This window comes from Osmia lignaria, chromosome 7 (assembly GCF_051020975.1).
Source record: "Osmia lignaria lignaria isolate PbOS001 chromosome 7, iyOsmLign1, whole genome shotgun sequence".
NCBI lineage: Eukaryota > Metazoa > Arthropoda > Insecta > Hymenoptera > Megachilidae > Osmia > Osmia lignaria.
In genome coordinates this window covers 5,755,843-5,783,316 of record NC_135038.1, presented here as the reverse complement: position 1 = coordinate 5,783,316, position 27,474 = coordinate 5,755,843, and the positions used below count along the sequence as shown (strand labels likewise).

Genomic DNA, 27,474 nt, shown 5'->3' with positions numbered 1-27,474 from the left:
ACGTATTAATGAAAAACAATTGAAATATCAGGATGGATATTTCTTGTGTCGAACTTATCTAGAGGGGCGAATAAATCGACACACTTTTCATCGAAAAAACCATTTATTTCAGCGAATAAATATCCTATGAATACTTTCTACCTAGGAAGTACACATTTGTGTGTATGTATATGTTTTGTATGTGTTCGTATGTGGTGGTGTACATCTGTGTATAAGTATGCAATATTCGCCGCCCTTGTCTGGATACTGGAAGTACACAATTCCATTACTTATTTTTTTTTTCATTTTTTTTTTTTTTTTCTTATCTTTTTAATTATAGGTACATTGAAAAAGAAAGAAAACAAACAAACGGAGAACAGAAGATAGAAAAAGATAGATAGAACAATTAATGTACCAATTTTTTTTTTTTCACGAAATTACAAAGAGAGACGATACCGTTGGACGTTGAAACAATAAATATCGTGTATCTTTGCGCCACCGTTTTTGTCGGTAATACAAGGTTGAAAATTGATTGTGAAATTTCGTGGAAAAGAATAATAAAATAAGAGGAAATTATTTTTGTCTCCGTATGTATTACGATAGATTGTCGTACACGTTTACGGAGTGAAAAGGAAGGAGGAAAGTAAGTAATAAACAGCGGTATGTTCTTCCGATCGGCGTACATTAGAGCCAAGCAGCTAGATATCACAACGACACTACCATAATTTACCGAATCGCAAAACGACGCGGTTTGATAAAACATCGTCGAACCTTGTCAATTCTAAAGTGTACTTTTCGATCGCGTCGAAAGTTACAAATTAGCCGCGATATAATGTGTCGTACACACGTAAATAATTAATTACCGTTGACGCGTTCGATCGACGTGGACAGTCTAACAAAGTATGCACAAGATAAATCGCGAATTACGTGTAACACGCTCGTCGATCGCGATACATACTATATTAATTGCTGTATACCGATTGCCGTCAACAAGTATAGATACTTAAAGATACACGTTTATCCGTATAAGTGAAACCCTCGCGAATCTTTCGCGAAAGATTCGGAAAGATTGGCTGAAAAGCTTGGACACGACGTTATTTACACAGAGCTTCGTACACATTTTCCTATGCGTGCAATCACACGGTTTCTTAAAAAAGAAAAAATAGAAAAAAAAAAAAACGAAAGGGAAAAGGAGGGAAAAGTAGGCGCGTCTAGTGCGAGCGTATGGGGGATCAGGGAATCGGAGGGGTAAAATGTGAAAGAAGTGAAAAAGGAAAGCGGCTAAGAATGGATAGAGGAAAGTGGGGAACACATGGGGGGTTGGAGAGGAAAAAGAAATAACGATTCACTGTACACCGAGATCTCGTAGCCAACACGTTTCCACCGATCAGCGACGACTACCAAAAACGAATCGTGATTCCGTATTCTCGCGTTTTGGGAAGGCATCGATGTGCGAAGGGAAGATTACGATAAAAAACGTTTGCTTCATCAGTTTTGCGCGATTCGTAAAAAATTCTAACTCGGTAAAGATCGATTGTCAAAAAACGGTATCCGAGAAACTCGATGCGATAGGTTCCCATATAAAAAATAGGTTCTTCCGCGGTCGTTCTCTAAGATCAGGTGCAAACGCATCGACAATCTTAATGATAATACCGTGACTCTAGGAACTATCCGCCTTACCATGGACCTATAAACGACTTTCGATATGCCTTGCTACTATTACTAGCCGGAAGTATGGACGTTTGTTCGTCCATATTTTATGTATTTCATCCAAACTTCCGTATCATTGTCCATTGCATTCTTTTTCATTTATCTCGTCGGCGTTTCGCGTCGGTAAATGAGCGAAATGCGTAAACTAACCAACTCGCGGCACTGAAACACCTGCGAACACCCGAAACAAGGCACTTTTAGTCGATCGAACGAGAGGGATCGTCGAGGATCGCGCAACGACGTCGCAGAGCAACACCTTTCTTTCTTTTCCCCTCGGAAATTATAAACGGGTGTACACCGGTGTATATGCGATGAGAAAAGTATAGTAAAGTTGAGAAAATAAAATAATGGAGAATAGAGAAGAGAAGCTTGTATGTCCTTGGCATATTCCTCGGCGTCGTTGCTCTTCTCGTACCAGAAGCTGGACTATGAGCATCCGCATCTCTCGACGACCATGCCTGGTAAACGCGAGAACACGATCTGGTACTCGTTGTCGAAGTACAGCATCGTGATCTCGGAGAGTTTCCTCGGTGCGCAACACGGACCGGAGTTATTAGGAGGTTCCGCCAGGCTGACGATGTGGGTGTTCGGATAGGCTGGCAGAAAGGCCATCGGACAGTCGCCCGAACAATAATTGGCGTCGTACCTGAGACAGATGGAAAAATATCGCGACGCGTATAGTGAAACTCGTGCGAACGGCGTAATAAATGGATACTTACTTCTTGGGCGCGATTATCCAATCCCAGCCGAACTTCTCGAAATCCACGGTGAGCTTGTAACGGCAACACCTGGTTTCTTGGCTTGCCTCGTCGCAATTAAGTCCCACGTTTCTCTTGATCCTGGCTCCCCTTCTCGAGTCGAGTTCTTGCGTCTGTACTTCGAGGTAAGGCGCGTATTCGGCGGCAGGATTGGTCTCGACCAATTTCGAGTTCCTACGGTGATTGCCACCGGGGCCGGATATCTTGAGCGCCACCCCTAGATTGTCGCGCGGGTGTTTGAACCATTCGGCGACCATTCTCCTCAGCTCGATCGTCACCCAGTTACCCTTGCGACCGATCGGTCGAGGGTGTTTGGTGGTCAAAGGTGGTCCCAAAGTGGCTCCCCCGTTTTCGCTACCACCGCGAAGAATCCTTTGCAAGGTGATCGTCACAGGACCACCATCGTCCTCGCGACCCTCCCCGCTGTCCGAGTCGGTCGGCTCGTCCATCTCCGAAACGTCATGCTCCTCCACTCCCCATATCCACAGCGACAACTCGGCCCTCGTCACCCGATGCTGCACCACTTTGTCGGAGAACTTGAAATAAAGAACGTCCAGGCTGCCCTTCGAGTGCCTTAGCCTCTGATCTGGAACCAAGAGATCGTTGCCAACGATTCGTTAAACGAACGCGAGATCCGTTAAATCGACGAATGGAAGACGGAAGGAGCGAGAATCGATTCCGAACAAGGTTTCACCGAGGATGATCGAGCACGATGGTTAATCAAGCACCCGTTCCCGTACTCCACGATTGGCAATAAATCAAGAACAACCAGGAGAAAAGCAACCGCGGAGTTTCTTGCTACTGTCCGAGAAGTACGAAGACCTCGGTTCAACCGGCGCACGTGCGTCCGACATTTGCAACGAGAACCTCGGCGACATACGCGATCGCTAGCAACCACGTTCCTCGTCGCGATCAAACAGAGGTAGATGGAAAAAGGAAAAATAACGTTAGTCGCGGCTCTATTCGGGTCATCCGCTGGTCGAGACCGCTTCCATGAAGGGTAAAGTAACCTCAAATCGTACCGTTACGCCAGACTACGTTTTTCCTTTGACGATCAATCGGCGACCTTCTCTACCGTACCGATACCTCTGCCACCGTTTAATCCATCTTCTAACCCGGACTCGTTCTGGTATTCGACTGGATTCGAGTTCGCTTCCCTATTTTTTTTTTTTTTTTTTTTTTTTCCTTCTCCTCGCGACACCGATTGCCTCGAGAAAGAGACGCGATCATCGGGCGATCTGGGTGCTGTTTTACGCGAGAGCAAAGGTGACGTTATTGCACCGCGTACCCCGGTGCATGGCGTGGCATGCGACAGCTAATTGTCGCTCGCGCCCGTTCCAGGGAAGTTTCTCGTTTAATTATTACGCTCGGCAGCGCGTCACACGCGACGATCGTTTGTTCGAGTTCGAGCCCCGGGTATCGTTATCGCTGTCACTGTCATACTCCATGTCGTATGTACGTCTGATTTCCGGCGACGTTACGAGATAATTACTTATCGGTGAATTCCCCTTCCTCTCGCGGTCGCATCTACTTTCGATCCCGCGTCTTCTATTCTCACCCCGTCCCGACGGATTCCCACGTTTTACGCTCTGTCAAGGAGACGAGCAATTACCGTTTCCAGCAGCAATCCGTCCGTCCAACGCGAGAGAGACCCTCTTTAAATCGATTTATCGCCGGTAATTGCGCGCCGCGTCGATGGAATATCGCGTCGGTCGCCTTCTGACATCCAACGTCGAGACGTCTTTTCCGTCTCGTCGTCTGATTCCATCTAGCTAGCTGAGGTAACTCGATTTCACGCCACCCGTACGTTCGAGTAATTTATACCTAATGTTCCTTCCGATCGAACGCATCAAGCCTGCTCCGCGTCGGGACGAACGAAACGAGAGGCGTCAGGAAATTTCGACCTACCGAGAGGAGTGGATATTCTTTGTTGTTTACGGGTCAGACGCGACGATGAGTCAGGCGGTGTGTCGAAAAGTCGTGGATGGGAAAGAGCGGCGAGACAGAAGAATGGCAATTTTATTTTCGTCCAGACCCGGTGACTACCCACCGTCTGGCGCAAACGAGACCTTTAAAGCTACATTTAACGCCGTCGCGCGCGCTTTTTCGATGCACCCTCTCACCGTTTCTTCCAAAAACACGCGCGATACTCGGGGAATTCGCGGCCTCGAAAGGGAAGTTCGATCGTTTCGAGGAAAAAGCAGGCGAACCGATGCTGTACAAGGGATAAATTGCGCGAACGGAGGCGAAAGGGTGAAAAAATGAAACAAGAGGAACCGAAAATCCAGGAGGAGTCGGTGGAGATGGAACGAGCGAAGAGAAAAGGGGATGAGAGACAACAAAGCTAAAGCAGCAAGTACACATCGTGCTTCGGAGCTTGAGATAAATATAGTTTTAGCAAACGGAGGTCACTCGCATTGCTCGGCTATACTACACACGCGTTTTCTAGTTTCTTACACCGTAAGTCGCGTTACTTTCGTTGGAAATAACCTGATCGATCGATCGATACGAGAATTTTCTCAGACGTTTTAAAGTGAGGAGATGCCGAGAGAGAAAAGCCGGCTCGGTTGGAATTTCTATCTCGCGTGGAATGCGAGAAATATAAGGGAAAGCGAAGAGAAGAGACAAGTTCGAACGAGTGGAAATGATGGAAAACAACGGTGATACCGCGGTGTCGTGGCCCTGCCTATAAATAAATGAAGAAATAATTGATACTGCACGAGCTTCTCCGGTCCCCTCGCAAACCGCCGCTCCTATCCTCCATGCACTTTTCACCGCTATCGTTCGGTTCTTTCACTCTTCGCCGCAGTCAGCCATCGTTCTAAGGGCGACGACGTTTAAAAATATCACGCGACAAATGGTTTAGCGGCGGCTACGTTGGTGGACCCAACTAAACGAGACTACGTCCAACTGGTCGAAATTTAATACCGAAATCACCGCGGATCCGGTACAGGTATATTCGCGCGATCGAATCACGATTTCGTCGATCGCTAAGGATATCCTCTCGAGTACCAACGAAAGGTACCTTGATTACGAAAAAGAATATTCGTAGGTGAGAATCGCGTGCTCACCGCGTCTTTCGTGTTCAACTCGTTTCGCATGAACGTTCGAATCCTAGTGGTCAAGCAGGGAGCGAGTAAAATCAACGAAACTGCGGTTTCCGTGCGACTTACGAACGGTCGTTACGACACCCGGACTACAATACAATCGGCGATTGGATCGATGATAAGTTTTAATTTCTCCTGGTACAAGAAAATTCCTCCGATAGCCCGACCAATCTACAAGCAGTTATCGTATTTCCGGTAGCGGTTTCAACGAAAGGGCGGCCTTTTATTCCGCGGAAAGATCGCTCCGTACGCGTAAGGGTGGGTAACGGCTAGGGCTGCCGTTCACCTGCCGGGGCGGACGTAAAAACAACCGCCCTCGAGTAATTTCCATCGCGTGACGAAGCCGCCCTGCAATTGCGACTGCACTTCGACAGCATAACAGCGTAACTCGATAAAATTCGCATTTGGGTCACGCGCCTTCTCTCTCCCTCTCTCTCTCATCCTCCCAACCTCCCTCATCCACACCAACCTTACGAATACCCGTCTACCACACACCGTTATCTTAACGCCATGCTTCCATCCATCCTTTCTTCCTTTCTTTTATTTCATTTCATTTTCTCGAAAAGAGCCTAGCGAGTACCTCCTGGCTAAAGTATATCGCGTGCGCGTCCGACAAACTCCTGAAGGGGGGCACCCCTTTTCAAACGCGGCAGGACACGGGATAGAAGTAACGCACGGAAACGCCTCTTCCCTTGTTCGATCGATCGTTCTTTCGCTCGATATTGTAATAAAAGGAAAATTTCGATTCGTTAACGAGGGGAGAAACGGTTCCCCGTTTCGAGATGAAATCAGAATCCGCGTTAGGTAGCGGTAACGCGACACCCGTTCGACGCCGATCTAATATTGTAAGCACACGTCTAACCAACGATAATACCCATCGAATTGTTATGTAACCCTAGTAGTCCTTAAATGCGAGCAGTCGCGGTGCAACGTTGCACCGATATCCGTCGCGCTCGCGCGAACGTTTTAATACTCGCGGAGAGAACCGGGAACACGACAAACTGGTTCTCTGGATCCACGTTACCACCCGATCGATTCGATAATACGCGGACGGATCTATTCGGCACGATCGTCGAACTAGATCGTCGATGAAATATCGAATCGATACCGAAACCGTTCCTTTCGTCCACGGTTTTGACGGTTCAATTTTACGCGCCGCATTACGATCAGTACGATACTCGAAATAGACAGATGCGATAGATGAGTTCGAAGGAAATACCGTTGACACACCTTCTTGAAACGAATCTCGACAAAGTGGACCGATTGAGAATCACTGTTAAGCATGGCGCCTGTCTGCGATGCTGACCGCAGTATCACCGTCTCTACTGTCATTATACAACGGCTAATAGATCCGTGTTTGAATATATTAATCGGGATTAATGTCAGCTGGATAGCCGCGTTTATTCGTCGAATCGGAGTGTCGAAAAAAATGCGAGGGTTCTAACAGCGGCCTGACAAACTCGGAACGCCAGTTTAACGCGATAATGAGCGATGGGCCTGACCTAGGCTATGGCATCGACCGTGACCTTCCCAACGGATCGAGCAGCCTGGTTCACCGTTCTCCAGCTACGAAAAGAAACTTTCGAACGGAACGTATTCGTCTCGCTACCTAAACGGCGATGACGCGATCTTCGTGGATTCCTTTCACGAACGATCGGTTGCGATTTATCTCGCGAAGCTTTCTGGCAACGCAGTTTGCCGATGCAATTAACCGTTTATCGTTGTCGCTACGTTTCGCAAAAAGAAAACAAACAGCAACGCAAAAAGTGATTCCGTTGGAATCGCGGGGTATGGGAAATCCGTTTCGATAGAGAGACAGCGCTAAATCGATGTTTGGCGGTTCGCGTAAAAGAAAGACGGTGATCGATCGCGATCGCTCGAGGAACGGACGGGCAAGAAGTCGCGGTAGATCGAAGGGAGATCGAGAGGAATTCGATCGGTTGAAAAGCGCGGAAACGCTGGCGATTAAAGAAAGAAAATTGGGTGAACGGAAGAGATGGAATGCGGTCGTTCCGCGGCAGACGAGGAAAGAACGAACGAGACGATAGGGGAATTCGAAGAGGAGCACACACGAACATGGTAAAAGAGGACGGGTTGGTAGGGAGGGACTCGGTGGAAGATGAAGCTGGAAAGAAAAAAGGAATAAGATTGCACGAATACCAGAGATGATCCTGCAACGGCTTTCAGACGTTCCAGAAGAGCGATATAGGTCGCCCGAAGCGATAACCCTCTACGAATTCGATAGTATTTCTTCCTCGACTTCTTCGATTATTATTCTTTCGACCGGAATCCGTAGGTAGCTTCGAGAGTAGCCACGTTTCCCGCCGATCGGCTACTACGTACGTGTACGCGAAATCGGGGGAGAAGACGATACCGTGCAGTTATCGGTTATTTATCCTTTCTTAATGAACTCGTTCCGCCCGCTAATCTTACCGATAACCAGACCACGGACATAACTTTCGAAACTTGGACAGTTTTAACTGTCATTATCGCGGTCGTAATAAATTTCAACCGTTTCGTTCGAGATTCGAATCGAAACAGATCAACGTACATACTTAGGTACATTTATTCGCGTGATATATTTCGAATCGAGCTCGTCGAGAAATTCCAAAAGTGACCGAGCGGCACAGTAATTTCCATCGCGATTGATACACAAACGATCGGTTACGAGTGATCGCGGAGAAATTCCCTCCTATAATTACGCGAACGCTGCTAAAGATACATCGAGCGGTAATAAATCGTTGATACGTATCCTTGATCACGCGATCCGACAGGGCGTTTAAAGTACGATCAAATAATCAGTCGCGTACCGTGTCTTGTCAACCGGTGATCAGAGATAAACAGGGTATTCAAGTTAACATCGTTGGCGAAACGATCGGTTTCCAGCGATTCGATCGAACAGTTGATTTTCCTCGGCAGCTAGCTCTTGATTTCTTGAATACGAGGACGGTTAAGCACAGATTAACGCCCGGTACGTGACTATTACAGAGTCGTTTGCGTTTAAACCGTCGAAGATGAGCCTGCCCGAAAGATCGTAACTTTTCCCTAACATCCTCGATTCTCCTGCTCCTACGTTTTAGATTCGTTTTTGCATCGATCATGCATAAAGCGGGTTGGCTCTTTTTACGGTATTCGTCGCCTACCGGTTTCCCGACGATCGACAACGCGATGAAAGACCGACTCGTCTCGGCTCGGCTCGACTCGACTCGGTCCAACTTTTTGAAGAAGGTGCCCTGTTGCTCGAAGCAATTACGCTCGAGACGCGGAGCTTATAGGTGGTCCGGTAATAGGGGCCATTATCGTTGCTTCGCGACCAACTAGTCCTCGAAGCCTGAAGGCAAGATCGAATTTCAAATCGATGCCGTTGCGTTAGAACCCGCACGAAGGAGCGATGAAGCCCGGAATATTTTTCAGCCCGACGAAAGGGTTCGAACGAGACGCGAATTTTCGAGCGAGCAGCGACGCGGTCCCGCCGACTTAGCCACCCTTCCACGCGTCGACTCCATTTTTCCTCGAGAAAAATCGTGTAACCTTGTTACCAGTTTAACTAGCGTCAATAGAGACAATGTAACGAACAATTTATATAATTATTGTTTCAATTTGATCGGGCTATCGTTTGCAACCGAGTGCGTATCAATTGAAAGGACAATGTTGCAAAGTGCGGTGTAACGATCACGTCGGGCACCGCCGGGTTGGAAAGGTTAATTCGGCTAGTGTTGCCAAGGAAAAACATGGCAGCTGCAACGTAAGAAGTTTTATCGTTCAGATTACAAGTTGCATCTCATTGCAAAATGCATATTCCATCGGGGACGCGTTCTCGTCTCATCCCTTAACTTAGCTTCGATTCTAGCCGGAAGAGGGAAAAATAAACGAACTCGGGGGGTTAATAAGGATAACTTGCGATTGGAAACTTACGAGGTTGCGCCAGAGCGAAAACACTCTCCGTCTTGGCAGCGTATTCGTCGATCTCCTCGTGGTGGGTGATACCGGGCTCGAGGGGTTGAGGTTGATCCGCCTGCATCTCGTACATTTCCATCAGCTTCGAAATCGGCGGGATCCTCGGCAATGCTCTACCCGTCATGTTCGGCGCTTGTTTCAAGCCAAGCTTGTTCAATATCTGTTCTTTGATCGCTTCGAGGCTGAGCGCACGTATCTCTTCGTGCATTCTGCAAGCGTTACAGGTGTTACCGGCCATCACCAGGTATCTGACACGAGCTCTTTCAATGCCGGGAGCATCGAAGGCACCGAGGAGGAACAGCGAGAGTAGTAGCAACGCCCCCCTGACCATCTTGCTCAAGGTCACCCTTTAGTTGGATCAGTTACGATGGGCCTTCCTCGCCGAACCAACTATCAGATACTCGACTTCATCATCCTTGCACCTTGTCAATTTTTTCCTTCGGCTCTTACTTTTCTCTCTGGTCCTCTTCTTCTTCTTCTTCTTCTTACGATACTACTCTTACTTCTACTTCTTCTTTCTTCTCTACTTCCTCTTTTACTTGTACTTTGTTCGTAATCTTTATTTTTTTTATCTCGCGCGGATTAGAAATTCGTACGCTTCGGTTGCTTTTACTTCCTCTTCTTTTTCCTCTTCCTCCACTTCCACCTCCGCCACCGCCACCACCGCCGCCACCACCACTACCACCACCACCACCCCCACCTTCACCTCCACCTCCACCTTCACCTCCTCTTCCTTTTCCTCTTCCTCTTCCTCTTCTTCTGCTACTTCTTCTTCCTCTTCTTCTTTTTCTTTTTCCACTTCCAACTCCACCTCCTCCTCCTCCGCCTCCTCCGCCTCCTCCTGCTCGTCGTCGTGATCGTCGTCGTCGTCGTCGTCGTCGTCGTCGTCTTTGTCGTCGTCGTTGCTGTCGTTGTTTTCCTTCTCCTCCTTCTCCTCCGCTTCCTCCCCCTCCGGCTCCGTCTCCACTTTCACCTCCTTCTCCTCCACTTTCTTCGTTTTCTTTAACTCCAACTTTTCCTCCTTTTCCGCAGTCCGCTTCCGCGACGTGTGCTTCTTCTTCCGTGATTTATCCGGCCACGTTACACCTTTGACTTTGCGAAATTTCACGGTACCCTTTTCGAGAAGATTCCTTCGGCAACCAACGCGCCGCTCCTCCTCGCTTCCGTCAGCCGATGCATCACCGACGCAAGGCGAACAGCCTCGGCAACGATCGCGATCTACGTGATCCAGTTTCGTTCTATTCTTTTCTTCGATCCGTGTAGCCGCGAACCTTTCCGCGATCGTTTTCCACGTTCGACCGGCAAGAAAACGATCGTTAGATCGATAGAAAAACGAAATCGATTCTTCCACTTATGGTTTCGTTCAGTTACTTTTTAGTTTCACTACCGTACCTTCACGGAGAACACAAAAGAGATCGTTTCCTTCAATTGTCACACACTAAAAGCACCAGGATCGATACATTGAAAAATCACATTTCACTGGTGGGATCGATCGGGATCGGTTTCCCTCGCGGGATAAAAGCCTCCTATATCCTCGCGAACTTTCAGCGCGAACTTTAATTCAAACGTGTGCGCGCTAGCGATACGCCACTCTATGTTTAACGATGCAACGCGCATCTTGTTGAACCTGTGACAAACATCGCGTTGCCCCGTGAAAAATGTTTCTTTTATCACAGTTCACCTTCCTCTTCCTCGTTTGCCTCCTTCTATATATTCGAGCGGACTTCGAGGGACCACCGGTGGTCCGAGTGAGATCGATTCGCGAATGTTTAACGATTCGATCGGCGCGATTCGCCGTTGTGACGATTAAGAAGAGAGTGAAAGATACGAGCCCGAAGGGAAGAGATCGTACTAGGATAACGCGAAGGAGAAAAACGACACAGATAAGAAGAAGCGTTTACGCGCGTGGCAGTGGCAGGCAGCTGGTGAAACAAGCCGTGTTGCCGTTCAAACAACTCCACGGGATCCTAAGAGCTTGCTGGCTTGTCAAGCACTGAGTCAGGAGGCGCGCGTTCTCACCGCATATATGTCGACGCGGAGGCCTCCTTCTCTTCTTCTCTCCTTCTACTCGTTCCTCTCTCTTTCTCTATCTCTCCTTCTCCCCCTCTCTTCTATCTCTCTTCATCGTTCTCGTTCAATTTCCATCCTCGTTATTCCCGTGCACGTATCGTATCTTTCCTCGTCTCTTCTCTCCTGTAGGTAATCTTACGCATTCGCATGTACCAGCCGAACGGTGTACTCTATATGTACTCGCTTGCACCCGCTGCCACCTAGATCCACATCTTCTGTTTCTCTTTCACCGCCCGCCACCTTTACCAATTCTTCCACCTTCTTCCTCACCTCCAGCATCGCCTTCGTGACCGCAACCGCAACCGCTACCTGCCACCACCATCACCATCACCATCGTCGTCGTCCGTCGTCGTCGTCGTCGACGACGTTCCCTTCCACCACCTCCTCGTCGTCTCTTCCATCTCGTCTTTCTTCTTTACCAAGCTCCTCGCCCTCTTCGCTGTCAGTTTTGCCTCCTCCGCCTCCCTGTTCTTGCAGCCGCCTTAATCCCCCCGCTACCCCCAACCTGCCATGCCGTTCCCCCTTCGGCCACGCGGTCCATCCATCCCCCCCTTCCCTCCATCACGCCGCCCTCCGAAGCATCGTCCATTGCCGCCATACTATCTCTCTTCTTCCGACTATCTCCCGCCCTCCTAATTTACCTTTACCCCTTTCCATTTCTCTCTCTCTAGTCACCTATGCTACGTTCACCCCTTCTCTTCATACCTCCGCTCGGTTACGTACGGTAAATCGTGAAATCATTTTTACCGGGCATAGATTTTTCAAAGAATCCATCGGTAAAAAGCGAGATCGTCGAAAGGAACTCCGTTCCCCCAGTGCTCGTCGAAGGTCCGCGATTGCGAAAATGAAATTAATGCGCGAAATGTCAAGGTCCTCGAAAGGAGGAGAATTCGAGCGAAGAGAAGCAACGCGGTTCGAGCGAGTTTAACATAAGGGATGATTTAAAATTCGACGAGGACTTTCGTGCATACAATGTTTGCAATTTCTGCACGGTCCATGGATCGATCGAATTTTGATGTCGACCGATTCGATGCCACCGCCGATCAGCCGGCTACGATAGCGAACCGGAGGTTGAACAGAATGAGAAAAAAAAAATCAGAGATGCAAGAAGGGAAGAATCGCAGGTGGGCAGGAAGGAGGGTAGAGAAGAGGAACGAGGGGAATAGAGATCCCGGAGATAGGGCATCGATAGTCCGTTCGTTTTTCGCAACATTTAAAATCGAAATCGACTTTCAAAACGATTCAAATCATTCACCGATCGGCACAAGATGCACACTACGTAACGCATTACAAAACAGTGAAATCGGCTATTTCTGTACAACGACGTAGATATACATTTCGATCGACAAAGGAAACGTTTCTAGATCGAGGCTCTCAGCACTTTGAATCCTCGCTGAAATATAATTCGGTCGTTAGGATTATTCCGGCTTTGCGACATTGTAGCAGAGTCGAGCGACGATCGGTGCATGCTTGAAGAAGAAAAAGAAAAAAGAATGAAGAGAGAGAGTAGAAATCGAGGAAATTGGAGCGACCAACTGTGCGAGGGTGTCAGACGATCCTCCACATGTTTCATCCAGCCCCCACGCGTCGCTGGCCATGAGCCGTCGCGATCGGTGGTCGAGAGCGCAGCCCCGTTGCACTTGCATCTGCATCACCATCAACACCAGGTGGCTCCAAAAAAAATGATCATCCGTTTACTTTTTTCCCCATAATATTTTTTTTCTCTCTTTTCGTATCGCGTTTACGAGCTACTATACACCATCGTTCGCTCTGAAAATCCCTCTTTCCTGATTTCTTAATTTTCTTGGTTTGAAACTAAGTTAATGAGAAGTTAACGAGCGCTGTTTAATTAACGCGATTTACCGCGTGCGACTGAAACGTAGGACAAATTCTGCTTGGATAGTAAAACTACTGATTTCCAAATTACCGATTGTTAATTACTCGTCGCGTTTGTTCGAACCCCTTCGATGATCGAAATCGTCGCGCGTCGTTCTCTAATTGATCGAACCATGCGAACAGTTGGCAATTTACTTGGATACCACTTTGTTTCCTGTCTAGCCATTTCATGGTAGAAAACGAGGAACATCGCCTGGTTACATCGATTCCTTTCGTAACTAATTAATTTAGAGTCTACAGCGTAGACCGTACGAGGAATCTGACCAATTTTCCGTGTACCACCCACACACGATCCGGTCAAAATACTCGTATGATTCATTCGTCTAGACATGGATAAGTATAGTAGCATTGGGGGAAAAAGGGGGTTGACGAGAGGGAAAAGAAAATAGTCGGCTGGTGCGTGCACCGTAATAAAGGCGTTTCTTCGCCGAAAATGCAGAACGATTTACCGAAATGCGGGACCATCGACCGGCCAGACAGACCACTACCAATGGACAGACTCACGCACTGCTCGTTCTAACCACGCTCGTTTATTCCCTCACCTCTGATCGTTATTATTCTGGTATGCCAATTATCGCCATTCGAAATTCATTTCTTCTCATCCTCGAATCAAAGTGTCTTTGTTCATTTGAATTTCTATAGGAAACGAAAGAAAAACGGCTGAAAATCAATGGGAAATGGAAAGGAAAATGGAAAATGAAACCAATAATCGTTATTTAATCATTTCTTTATTTGATTTAAACGCGCGTCATCAATAAACTCGAGATCGTTGAGTGATTATCTGTTCGATCGAAACAATCATTGATCGATTTTCTTACATATTCGCGATCGATCGCGGAACCTTTCATTCTCTATTCGTCGGCAAAATGAATTGGGAACCACTCGAACATGGAATTATACAACGGTCGGAAAGAATCGCTTTCCTCTTATCCACTATTACGCGTTCGATGTTGCTCGAACGATGTAAATTGTAAATGTAAAAGAAAGATTCATGGCACATCGTTTAACAAACACCGTATCGATTAAGTTGTACTTACATCGAAGAACGAGCTAAACTGGGCCGACTAACTTATTCGTCCCGATAAAACTTTCGATCTCGCCGGTTCTCGACGGTTATACATGTAAGCGCGAAGGATCACTATCGACATTCTATTTATACAAAATAATTACTTAAATTATACGACAAATTCAGTTAATATTTAATACGTTGTGTACAATCGGTGACGTACTTTCTAGCCGGCAAAAATAAGGAAAAGCTTTCTCGCAGGCTCGTACGGCGAACTTTTTACGCGACAGAAGCACATTGAAAAATATTCTTAACGCTGAACGGTACCGGTGTCGTCGCGGAAACCTAATGCGCTACCGATTTCATTTATAAAATTAATATTTCTCGAAGCTTAACACTAGAGTTACCTGGCCGCTTACTATCGCTATGGCTCATCGAGATCGTCGAAGAAAGCAAAGATAAAATAAAGGATATCGAACGTGTAAAGTCTAATCGTCGTCTCCAACGGATTCAACTTTCTTCAGTTTTCTCTCAATTTCTTCGTATACCTTTCGAAGAAGGTAACCAGACGGCGCGATATGTTTTTACTGGAAACATACACGAATCGATTGGGTAACACTGATTCCATGTATAAAAGTGAAAAATGACTGTTCGCATAATAAAAACACAGCTCCCTGTTGCGGCACAGTCAGATTGGGATAAACGATGACTCGTCTCCGACGATCGCGATGAACCAAGCGAACCACCCATCGTTTCGCTGCCGATTTTTATATAGGACGAGTGCGAAATGGTCCTGGCCTGCTTTCAAATCGCGTCGTTCGAACGAAACAAGCGAGAATTCAGTACGGTTGGAATCGTTTAATAAACGACGTTTGTCCGGCAAACGTCCAGGGACGCGCGATTTCCGTCCTCTTCGAAAATTACGAACGCATCGCTTCAGCGAACAGAAAGTTTACGCCCCGCCGTGTATCGTCGAACGAAATGAACTAAGGAGATAATTAGAAGGGTGGCTCGGATAAATGGAAGGGTGTTGAAAATTGTTGACGATCGGCGGCTTCGAGAATCGAATGAAAAACAGAATCTGTTTAAACGAAGAACGCGTTACCACACCTCGCACTTGTGAACCGGATTCATTCGGGAGCCTAGCGCACACCGGAATTCCGGGGCGAAATCCGGTAGATTCGATAACGGTCCTATCACTCTATATTTCGGTGGACAGTGAGAATCTTTCTCGATCTGAAGGGCTATCGCCTCGGAAGTTATCGCTGAACACCAGACCTATAAAGACAAACGAGTCTCATTAGTGATTATAAAGAAAATAATGAGCTATTAATTCATTACCTGGGCAAAATTTAAAAAGAACAATTGACGGTGCGTGAAATCGAGACCAGGTAACAGCTGCTGATCCTTGTAACTCTTCGATGTTGTCAGATACGCGTGGTAAGCCGCTTTCAGACCTCCGTTGTCCGCGATATTTTCTCCTATAAAACGAAACACCATTGGACGCATAAATCGTTAGACAGACGAATCGAACAATCTCTTCGACTGACCCAAAGTTTGTCGCCCGTTCACGTGTCGGCCATGTATCTCGAAATTATTGTACTGCTCTACGAAGCACTCGGTTCTGTTTTTAAACCTCTGGATCGTGGCGTTGTTCCACCATTGATTCAAATTTCCATGCAAGTCGTATTCTCTTCCTATGTTAATATACATGATAATTATTTAATCGAATCGATTGGAAAGGAGATAGAAACAATTACCTTGATCATCGAAAGCGTGAGTCAATTCGTGGCCCATCACCACTCCTATGCCTCCGAAATTCAGGCTCTTCGGATTCTCCATGTCGTAGAAAGGACTTTGTAAAATACCAGCTGGAAAAACCATTTGATTTTTCGTAGGCCTGTAGTAAGCGTTCACCGTGGGCGGTGTCATGATCCACGTGGTCTTGTTCACCGGTTGATCGAGCTTTTCTAAATTCTTTCGGAGATTATACTTGTTCACCCTTATGTTGTTCAGAAAGTATTCGTTCTGTTTGATCGACAAGTCTCTGTAACGCTCGTCCAGCTCACGAGGATTCAATATAAAGTCAGGGAAACCGATCATATCGGTAATCGCGTTCGCTTTCTCTTCGGCGGCGTTCCTCGTTTCCGTGTCCATCCAATCGAGGTTCTTCAGGTTCTTGGTGAACGCTTTGCGGACCTGATCGATCATCTCCTCCGCCTGGAATCGAGGGTTCACAATCGTTACGCTCGCCGTCTAACCGACTTGGCTTATCGTTAGATAGAAGACAGTTAATGAGTATCGATTAACCATGGGTTTGCTCTTGCCACGGAACACTTCTCTGACGAACATCGCGCCGATCGCGAAACCCATCGCGTTATTCGTGTCGCTAACGCAATAACGCCATTGCTCCTCGCGACCTTCCGAACCGATCAGAGCTTTCCTAAGGCCTTTGTAAGCATCGCGGAACGGCTTCGACAGGTAAGCCGTCAGCGATCTGACCGTCTGCCAAACCAGATAGTTATTCAGTATTCTGCGAAAAGAATGGACACTCTTAGCAGAGGAAGCACTTATTTCGTCGATCCAAAGTACTTACATTTTTCCCTCGTCGGTCTTGTTGTATTCCAAAACGAGCTTGGACAGTTTCTCGAAATACTCCGGCGCGAAATTCACGATCATCGTTTTGCTGTTGATCTTCTTGCTGACGAGACGGGACGCGTTTTGAAAATAGTCCACCCAGGACATCTAAAATTAGGCGAACAGTTTCCTCGGTTACTGACGGAACGATAGATCCAGCAGGGCACCGTGTGTTACACTCACGAATGACGCTTTCCGTTGCAGATCGCTCAGAGACATCAGATTGTAAAGCTTCTCCTCGTCTCGTCGCTCCTCCGGTGGCGTCGTGATCTCCGCAAGCTTCGTCTCGAACTCTATCACACGTTGCATCTGCTTTCGCGTCGAATTCTCCTCACCACCTAACAGCACCCCGATCTGAAAACGTTGTACGAATTACCTGTACGCGATTCACCGGCGACTAGAGAGATCGAACGGATCGGTATCGCGTTTCCGGTGTACCTTTGTCATGTATTCCAGATAGGCAACCAACACCTTACCGTGCTCCGTGACGTTTAAATAATTGTCAGCGGTCGGCAACGTCAGACCTCCTTGATCGATCTAAAGGGAATAAAATGAAGGATTATCATTAAAAATATACGCGATTGATTACGCGTCGTAATCGTGTAGAGAGCCTTAACGCGGGAACTTACTTGTATAATGTGCCTGCTGCTATTTCGATCGTCTTCGTTCACCGCCCATGTAAACAAACCGTCCATGTTGTAGACGTTCTGCAGGATGTGCATGCTATTTTGCAACGACCAGGCGGTCAGATTGAATTTCCCAGATATATTCCAACCACCGATGCTGTCCAACAGAGTTACCATCGGTTTAGCCCCTAACGATTCGATAGTGTCGTTCGCGTCCATGCAAGAGAGGAAGTAATACTTGGCTTTCTTCTCAGCTTTCGAGACCATCTCGCTGAACGGTTTCTCTGTTGAGAAGAAAAGCAAACATAAATTTTCAAGAGGAATTTCATATATTGTATTTAACGGAAATTACCGAGAACGTTTTTCACCACCAGCTGATTGTCTTGCTCGAGTTTGCCGAACGTTCCCCACATGCTGTTCCCATCAGGAATCGGATTCCTCTTGATCCAACCACCGCAGGCGAACTCGTAGAAGTCGTCGCACGGATCCACCGTGCGATCTATACTGTTTATGATGGCCGCGGCCACGGTTACGCAGTGCTCGGTTAAACAAAGCGCACCGTCTGTAACGAGATCGACGAGTGATTGTTATCCGTTTATCGGGATTATTCTCACCAGATGTCGGCTCACCTTCGTCGTGCGATGTGACGCGAAGTATCTGCTCCTCGTTCCAACCGTTCTCGCTGCCGATCACGATCGACAGCATCACGACCATCAACAGCAGGCCGGCGCACACGATGAAGAGACATTTCTCCAGTGCGCTCCTCGCTCTCCACAACGAGGTTCCCTGTCGTCGTGGAATCAGATTTTCAGAACAGATGGCGGATTGAAAGCTACGATTTATACTTACCGAACGATATCTGATGTGCGTTGCAGAGGTGCTGATACCCTCGCTGTTCAGTGCCACCGAGCCGATGCTGCTGCTATCCTCGTCCTCGAACTCTGCCTGCTTGTACATCATCATCTGCGGAAAGAAAGACAAATCTGCGGAGGAAAGGGTGGTTAGCGTCGACGGCCAATGGATCGATCGTGTTTACCGTCGGTTCCCGCCTCGATTGGCAAACCTCGAGAGAGACGCATCGACGCGACGCGACGCGACGCGACGCGCGGCAAAACGCGACCAGTCTACGAAACGCTTTAGATAAACGCCGGGCTCTCGGCCGGTTGCACAATGTCCAGCATTCAAGATAACGTAATTAGTAACTCGTAAATCTTTCCACCGACGAAACTGTCGACTCCTACACGGAAGCGATCTTCGCTGAAATCGTTCGACTACGTTGAAGAGTTAAAGAGGCGTAACGAGGGAGGAGGAACGGGGGGCCACGGTCTTTGATCGTCAACGGATTCGAGGGAAGAAAATTTGTCAGGGGAGAAGGAAAACGCAGTCGACGCGTTTTTAGACGAAACTAAAAATACGTACTCTCGAGTGGTCGGTCGCAATGCTAATATCGAGACTCTCCCTGGTCCGCGCCCTGTCGCGCAACCCACAGAACACACAGAATCTCGGCCGAGTAAATCACGATTTATACGCCGTTTATTTATGCCGCTAAACGTTCGCAATTACGGTAGCTCCGATACGCGACGATAAGAGAACAGCAAGAAGTAGGGCCTTTGACGTCGAACAGATAACGTAGCCGGCACCGAACCTACTTTTCGTCAATCCACAGACAAAGTTGACCGGCGAAAACTATCTCGACGTTGTTGGTTAATTAATTAAACAGATCGTCGACTGACCAACACACTCGATGGATGTTCCGTGGATGAAAGAAACCTGACGGATCGTCGTGTAAATAGACGAAGAATAATAGCGCGAGACGTGATCGAGGCTCGTGCGGGAACTGCAGCCCGCCTGCACGCGGAGAGTGCACGCGTGCAACACGAGGATCTGGCGTAAGCACGCGCACGCGTATGCAGACGTGTTGGACGTTTCGTCTCCGTTCTCGTCTGCTAACAGGAAACGGACACTTGTGGCGCCGTTCATACGATTAAAATGCCTTTTGCTGGAACGTAGCTTCGACCCATCCGCGACGCGTCTATCCCAAACGGATAAACAAGCGTCGTCGACGTCGGCTTCGTAAAACCTCGTTCGTTTGAAATTTCGCTAAGATCATCAGAGCGTCTCGATCCTACTTCCACGTACAACGCAACGTTAGCCGTTTCGGGCCGATCGAATTAACCTTCCGCGGTCCGCGTTTCTCGTAACGAGGAATATTGAATGTTCCGACCCGACCACTCGCCACGATCGTCAATTCCGTAACGCGTCAAGGTTCGTTATGTAACACGAATACGCAGTTCGCGAAAAGACATTTGGACAGACACTGGTACGCGTTCTATTTCCGTATGTTCCAGAGAAACCGACGAGGCCGCGCGAAATCGAGATCGAAATCGCGTTTTTCCTCGTCTTCTTTCCAGGTACACGAGGTACACTCACCTTCACCGACATCTTGATGAACACGATCGGCTAATCACCTCACTCGTCACTTTAATTGTCGGCTCGCACTCTACTGACAGTAGGTCGTAACGAACTCCCGGTGAATTCGGAGTCCTAGCGAACCGCAACGGCGAAGAAACGGGAACGATCGAGGTGGTTCTCCCTCGGAATCGTTCGTCCTCCGGGCTGCGATATTTTCCAGCCTTTTTCACCGTTCTCCCGCCTCCTATATCGGTGTTCCTAGCTTTTCGTCGCTGCCTCTCATGGGGATGCTTCGACGCGCCTCTCAACCCCTCTACCGGTCTCCAACGCGTATTGATTTCCTCGGCTCGTGGGTGCACCTGCCATCTCTTACGCTCGGCTTCGCGCTGCTAAACCGTCCTCAAACTTTACCCCGTGTCCACCTAACCGACCCTTTCCTCCCCCTTTCCTTGTCGTCCATCGTTGATAATACCTACCGATACCGTACCCTCTGCCTTCCCTTTTCGAGCGTACCGAGTGGAAAAAAACTCTGACGAAAATTTTCAGCGATCAGAGAATTGCACGATCTACTATTGACGTCACGCGGCTCGCAAAGAGACAGCGAGACGTTATTAAAGTGTAGAAGAGATAAACGCAAGGTCGAACAACCGGACCGACGAATTTCAAGTCGGATAACCGGACCGACGAAAATGAAAACGCGCTTCTCCGCTTGATAGTCGATTAATTAAAAGCAATCGCACCCTTTCCTTCCTTTATTATATCGTACACCGTTACCTGAATAAATACTTTTGTCTTTATTTCAGAAAGACCACTTTTTCGCGTGAGGTACAATATAGGTATATCTTGTAATATATTAATACGAATATGATTGCACGTTACGGTGGGAGGATCGTTCGGACTAGTTATATCGTTAAAGCTATATAATACGCAGATTACGCACGCACATAAAATATAGTGTTTCCTGAATCTGTACAAGACCCCATGATTCGGAACGATAATTATCCTGGCCTTACGCGTTAAACATTTGTTCAGGCGGACAATTAATACGGCTCGTAGTCCGCTTGGATCGGTTAGAAAAAATAATTTTACGTGTACGTGTTGGTTGGATCAAATCAGGCTTATAAAACTTCGAATTTTTATGATATTAACATTGAAAGTAATTAGGAAAGAAAATAACACAATTTTTTATTGTTACGTATCATAAAATTTAGCTTATAATTGAAAAATACGAGTTACAAAGTAAATATCAATTCAAATTTTCGCGCGTCATTTGTGCCCACCCACAAGCGGCGGTCCGCCAGAGGCCTATATATAGGGGGGCCCCTTGCGTAAGCTGTCAGTCTCCCCAGGGATGCCTGCGGGGTAAGATCGGACACCGGGGCATCGTATCACCTGGGAAAGCCTGATTTGATCGCGAATGTATATGTATTGCGTGTGTATAAGTATATAAATATATTTATATCCTGTTTATTTTTATATTTATGCAAGTACACGCATATGTGTTTTTTTTTTCTTTTTTTTTTTTTAAACTAACACCTTCTTTATCTTTTTTTTTCAGGTAACACCTTGGCTGTGAGATCGAGTTTACTTGCTTTTTCGGGAGATCGATTATCCCGTTCTACTCGATGTTACACTTCGTCAAACGGACTCGTTTATTGGCACGTACGCTGTTTCTTTGGACCGCTGTTACAATCGAAAATTTAGTTGAAAACTTACAGACACGGCTGCGCGTCGATTCTCGTCGTCGATCGCATTCGTGTTTAAACAATAAGGTCGTGTTCAATCCGCTTGAACACAATCGCGGCCACCCGTTTTCATTTACCATTCACAGCATTTCTTTTAACAACACGAATGAAATCGAGCCGCGCGATCCTTCGTATAGGTACAACGTGAAACGAATCTCTAGGAGAATGAAAGAAAATATCTACGCCTATAAGCTGTCATCACCCGTAAATCCTCTAAAGCTACGTATAATCATCTTCAGACTTAACTTTCCTTGGCACTCTCTCTTTCCGCTGCGGTTTATACGTCCTTAATACAGCATTTTCACATCGCTTATCTTCGTTATCTCGCGCCGAAATCGTAATAAGTATAATAACGGACAGATCGGACCGGACACCTTCTCGTCACTTACACACCTTACAATTAATAACATACATATATAGGGTCGCTGCGCTTCGAATGGAATCGTTCGAACCCTCGTAAATATCGTAAACTGCATAAACGTGCACATTAAGAAATCGGTAAAACGTTTAAAGTGTTCGATCGGACTGAAAAGCAAAGTACACGATTTCTTCTTTGGAAGAGAAAACCCGCGGTTCAGTATCGTCGAACACATCGTTTGTTTCTTTCATTTCATTTCATTTCACTTCATTTTTTTTTTTTCTCTTAAATACTTTTGTTATAGAAAATACGACGCACGAGACGATCGGTAAAATTTCACCTATCGATTAGATTTATTAGGTAATTAGAATTATATTGAAAAGTTGTGTGGTTCGTAAAGTGATGTGGTTCGACGAGGTGCAAAGATTAGAAAAAGGTGCGCTAACGAGTTATTATTGGCATACCGATATTAATGTAAGGACGATCAAGTACAGCGTCGGACAACGCTTTTGCTTTTTGTGCGTAACTGGAATCGATTCGAGCCCGTTCGTACAACAAAACTGAACGAGACGACACACGTATATGTTTCTATAATTAATAAAAATAACCATAATAAAGTATTCGTTTCTAAACGGATATCCGACGGTTAAGGACGCGTACAAAAATACATATTCACGATTCGTTCAGCTTGTGTCGCGTCAACGGCTGCTGATTGATAACAAATTGTTCCGTAATCGATAAGTAATCCGGACAAATTGAGACGGTGTTAAATGATCCCGTGGGCCCTTTGTTTAAACGCGAATAGAAAGTTAATTGCATCGGTGGTAAATATCAGACACGTAACGCGGCAAAGACACCTTTATCTTAATTTATCATAGAATTAACGGGAATGAAAAACGGTGCCTTTGGGAGAAACGATGCGCGTCTCGTGGGCAGTTGGATAGATCGGAAAAATAGTCAACGCGATCGACGGACGTTAAAACGTTTTCCTTAATCGAACGAGCGATTTCCTTGATATACCGTACGATCGACGAATACAACGTCATCGGGGAATCGTTTAAAAAAATAATACCGCGTTCGTTTTAGTAACCACGATTAACGGGTGTAAACTTGGCAGAATGAACGTTCGCGGCTAACACGAATCGGTTTTAAGGTGTATACAAGAATAAGCGCTATGTGTACCGACAATAATAACAGTAGTAGTAATAGTAATAAGAATAACGATGAAAATAATGATAATAGTAATAATGATAAAGTGTCTTCAGTGTTCAGTCCAACGATTTCGATCGGTCTAATCTATGATTACTTTCAAGATCAGAATTTGTACTTGTACTAGTATTAACGAGACGCGAACGACCAGCCTCGTTATCGAGGTTCTCCGTCGAGGAGGACGAGCCGTTCGCGTCGAAACGCGCTAATATCACATTATTGGATGGATTCGATTGAAAAGAATTCGCACTAACGTTAACCGTATTCAAGCCCTGCGACGAGCTCGCGTTACGACGATTCGCACCCGTTGCTGCTGGCTCGGTATTGATCAGCCCGTCGCAGGAATGGGGCATGATTTTCGACAAAGCGTTCTCCGCGGGATATTCCTTGCGCTTCGCTTGACCAGCGTATCTACCGATCGCTCTCAATGAACCACCGTACACGCGATCGCTCTTCGCGTATTCCGATTCAAAGTCTTCCGGCGAGTCGACGGTAGACTTGGAATCGTTCGTACGGTTCGAATCCTCGGTGGTATTGAACGCCGACGAAAAACTGGCCTCCGTCTCTGACCTACTTTCACGCGTTTGTCCTCGATTTTCTTCGACCTTTTCGCTGGCACCTCTTTCCACCTTATTGCTACCGTGTATCTTGGAGATTGATCGGTCGCTCCTCTTCCAAACACTCTCGTCCTTACTGCTACCCGGTGTACAATCGATGTTCACCATCGTGCTGTATCTCTTCGCGTTCGAAAGCTCGTAGCCCGGATTCTCGGTGTCCGGAGCGTCGGACGGCTTCTCCGTCGGATACGGAACGTAATTCGTGGAAGTTGCTTGATAAATTCGATTAAAGCTATCCTCGGGAACGAAGGCCGGCGGTCGTTCCTGGTAGGTGAAAGGTACGCACACGTTCTGACCGATCGGCCCGTCCATACCGAGGCAGTATTGCGGGAAATGCGGCAGAGGAACGCATTCCGGATTATCGAGCTGTCGAGAGGCCACGTTACCGTGACGATACTGAGCCTCTTGTTCTGCTGCGTTATTCAATCTTGCCGAAGAGTTGCAAGCATAAGAGAAACATTGTGGCACGCTTGAATTCGCCGCGACCCCCGCAGACGACTGCATGTTCGGCTGCATCGCAGCCTGCGTGTTCGTCGAATCCGGCGATGATGCTGGATTTGATATCTTACCACGCGTTTGTGCTATCACAGTCTCGTAGCTTGGAGGCGGACCGTACAATTGATAATATGGACAGTTCGCATCGTTCAACACGACGTTCACGTTCTGATAATTCGTCGACGTTGTTGCGTTACCATTGTACACGGGCACCGTTCCGTTCCTTTGAGGACCTACGGTGATACTTGGGATTAGATACGGGCTGTTGCCCATTTTTCTACCCGATTACGATTATGATAATTAGTTTCAATTAGACGAGACCCATCACTCGCCTTTCCACATTCGATGCAGTAACACGGTATTCCGTGCTGAATTATAAGTGATACGAGCTCTTTGCCCCTGGCAAGTCGGCCCTCGAAGAGGATTTTGCCCACGGGGATTGGAAGTTCTGGCCGGAATGGCTGATGTAGCCGCTCGGTATCTACCTTGTAACCAATATCGATACCACCATCCTCCGCCGGAGCATACCAGGAACATTATTATAACTAATATCCTGTAACAAAGGACGATAGAAATTTTCCTTTCATAAAATCAAAGGATCATTCGAATATTCCACGTACCAATAATACCATAAATGGTGGAAGTGCAAGCCAGGTGATACACAGCATCCAATACCGCAACAATATTCAGTTCTGGAACACCTAAAAGCAGGCAACCGTAGATACGCGTGTGTATTTAGATGCGTATGCATATACGTGGTTGCATACTTTAGGGGCGATATTTATTGTGTGTGAAACTCACTCATAATATTTTATTTCTCCAGGCGTTTCAGAGGCACAATATTTTGCTTCTGCCTAAAAGAAGTTATTTTTTTAAATCGTTATGAATTATTATTTCGTTATAATTCTGACGCGATTGCTGTTAAATAACAATCGAATTCAAATCGGGTATCAGGAAAAGCGCGTTAAACACGTGCACGAAGAAAAAAGACAAAAGAAGATGAGATTCGAACGATCGAAGCTCGTATCTGTTCGTAATTGATCGAGAGTAAAATTCGATCTTAAAATAAAAAAAAAAAAAAGAAACTGATGTTTTAGAGCAAACGATATCAGAAACGAACACGAAAGAGAACGCTCACGTATATTAAACACTTGGATGTTCCAGCGAATATCGCCAACTTCTTCTTCGCGTTCCGAGCCATCTTCTCCGACAAACATTCACACTGTCGTTCCTAACAAACAAAAACGATATGCTCTATCAGGATGTTTTGACATAATCACCATTTTGTTCCGACTGTCATGTGCACACAACATTGCACACCACTTATTGATTTCAATTTCGGAACTTTACAATGACGTCATTGGGAACAGAGTTACCAACGTGAACGAGGTGAATTTTAAACTGATAACGCTATATTGTGTGCCTGTGCTACCAGACTATACCACATCAACCTGTTAACAATGATGCGTAATATAGTACGCATTGATTGAACGTTTTTCACGTATTACTTGCGTGATAACGTTGAGGATTTTATTGGAAATAACTTGTCGAGAAACATAGGTCCATAGAAACAATATTTATTACAAGCAAATCTTTGTTTTCTACATTTGTACAACATAATTCTCTGTTTTTGTCGATTTTTGGTTTGTTACGGATACTGTTAGATTTTCCTGTGGTATAGACATTAAATTGTAATTAATTTTGAAGTATCTTTTCAAGAAAACACCATAGATTCGTCGTGAGTTGCAGTAGAGGTAAGCACAGCACAGTGACATAATGGCTATTGCTCCAAAAACGATTGCCCTGTTAATATAAGTCTTTTGTCAGTATTTATTATTATTATTTGCATACGATATTATATTAAAAAATTATTCAACATACCCTATAAGTAAAGCATTAATATTTGTCTCTTCGCAGCAAACATTATCACCACAACAATACCCCTGTAGGCCACACAGACCCCAAACGCAATAATGCGACGAACTCTGAAACAAAATTAGATATAGTTTAATTGTACCTTATACCACCTTGGTATATGAAAATATTGAATTACCATTGAAGAAAGAAAGATTGGAAAGTAAAGGAAACAAATTTTTTACATGACAACTGATGACAACCGATCTGTCATCATCTAATCATAAACTACGAAAGGTTTAGATAGCTGTAGCATAAAAAATACCTATCAAACTTAAAGGTTCCTTTTGCAATGAGCGATATCTCCGATTATCGATTTGTCCACAAGAGGGAGGTTAGAGACTCAAATGACTAGCTGCGTAGTTCATCTAGTTTTTAGAAAACATCGTAGATAAGGTTAGGTTTGAACATTGCTTCTTGCCGATTACATGCAACATTGTTGAAAGTAATCTTGTAATTGTCTATAAAATATTAATTTCAACGGTTTACGCTTAATAGTTTTACAAAAATGGCATTAAGTCCAGGTACAAAGCAAAAAATTGCCATTGTTTTAGATGTGAGCAAAGTTATATTCCACTGGGGATTCATTCCTGCTGTATTATTTTTAGGTTAGCTTCAAGTTGGTTAAATTATTTTTGGCAAAGTTGTTTTTAAATAATTACAGATATAATCGCATGCTTACAACAGTTTTATAATATATAAGAAGAAAATAATTTTTTAAACAAAATAACATGTTTTATAGGATTTCGAAAGGGTGCTGATCCAGGCATGCCGGAGTTATCGATTATGAAGTAAGTTTTGATATTAATATACACTATTTCTATGTAAAATAATACATTTATTATTAGGACAGTAAAGAATATATATACAATTTTGTATTTCAGCTTATTATGGTAATAAATACACCCGTCTCAACATTGTTCCGTCTTATTTTTCATAAAGCATTTCCATTGTTGCATCAAGATATATTCCTTTGTT

General features: G+C 45.9%; 5 protein-coding genes across 14 annotated transcripts in view; 2 read left to right on the top strand and 3 right to left on the bottom strand.

Moving 5' to 3' along the window:
* LOC117604640 (X-ray repair cross-complementing protein 5-like) overlaps nt 1-25,667 on the top strand; it is a 55,533-nt gene extending 29,866 nt beyond the window's left edge. The window contains 1 exon segment of the mRNA XM_034324959.2: nt 21,717-25,667. The gene's annotated coding sequence lies outside the window, so the exon portion shown is untranslated.
* LOC117604269 (growth/differentiation factor 8) lies at nt 270-10,175 on the bottom strand. Its single transcript, XM_034324150.2, has 3 exons — nt 9,470-10,175; nt 2,409-3,033; nt 270-2,335 (listed from the first exon to the last, which is right to left on the bottom strand). The coding sequence occupies exons 1-3, from the start codon at nt 9,840-9,842 to the stop codon at nt 2,116-2,118; spliced, it is 1,218 nt and encodes a 405-aa protein (XP_034180041.2). The 5' UTR covers nt 9,843-10,175; the 3' UTR covers nt 270-2,115.
* Nep3 (M13 family metallopeptidase neprilysin 3) lies at nt 14,325-20,800 on the bottom strand. 10 transcript variants are annotated; one of them, XM_034324112.2, is made up of 14 exons: nt 20,635-20,798; nt 20,177-20,547; nt 18,596-18,709; nt 18,376-18,532; nt 18,099-18,308; nt 17,750-18,030; nt 17,559-17,657; nt 17,304-17,474; nt 17,080-17,228; nt 16,794-17,016; nt 16,244-16,703; nt 16,034-16,180; nt 15,825-15,964; nt 14,325-15,761 (listed from the first exon to the last, which is right to left on the bottom strand). In XM_034324112.2, exons 2-14 carry the CDS (start codon nt 20,186-20,188, stop codon nt 15,585-15,587), a joined length of 2,340 nt encoding a protein of 779 aa, XP_034180003.1. In that variant the 5' UTR covers nt 20,189-20,547; nt 20,635-20,798; the 3' UTR covers nt 14,325-15,584. The 10 variants fall into 10 exon arrangements, with proteins under 10 accessions (XP_034180003.1, XP_034180004.1, XP_034180006.1 ...); XM_034324113.2 differs by having other exon boundaries at nt 20,177-20,544; XM_034324115.2 differs by having other exon boundaries at nt 18,596-18,729; nt 20,177-20,800.
* On the bottom strand, nt 21,655-26,186 carry LOC117604263 (uncharacterized). The gene is made up of 5 exons (XM_034324142.2): nt 25,721-26,186; nt 25,384-25,436; nt 25,203-25,283; nt 24,915-25,135; nt 21,655-24,815 (listed from the first exon to the last, which is right to left on the bottom strand). The coding sequence occupies exons 1-5, from the start codon at nt 25,781-25,783 to the stop codon at nt 23,530-23,532; spliced, it is 1,704 nt and encodes a 567-aa protein (XP_034180033.2). The 5' UTR covers nt 25,784-26,186; the 3' UTR covers nt 21,655-23,529.
* Nucleotides 26,187-26,444: 258 nt separating this feature from the next.
* Nucleotides 26,445-27,413, top strand: Tom7 (translocase of outer membrane 7). Its single transcript, XM_076689103.1, has 3 exons — nt 26,445-27,104; nt 27,239-27,287; nt 27,381-27,413. Exons 1-3 carry the CDS (start codon nt 27,005-27,007, stop codon nt 27,391-27,393), a joined length of 162 nt encoding a protein of 53 aa, XP_076545218.1. The 5' UTR covers nt 26,445-27,004; the 3' UTR covers nt 27,394-27,413.
* The last annotated feature ends 61 nt before the right edge of the window (nt 27,414-27,474 follow it).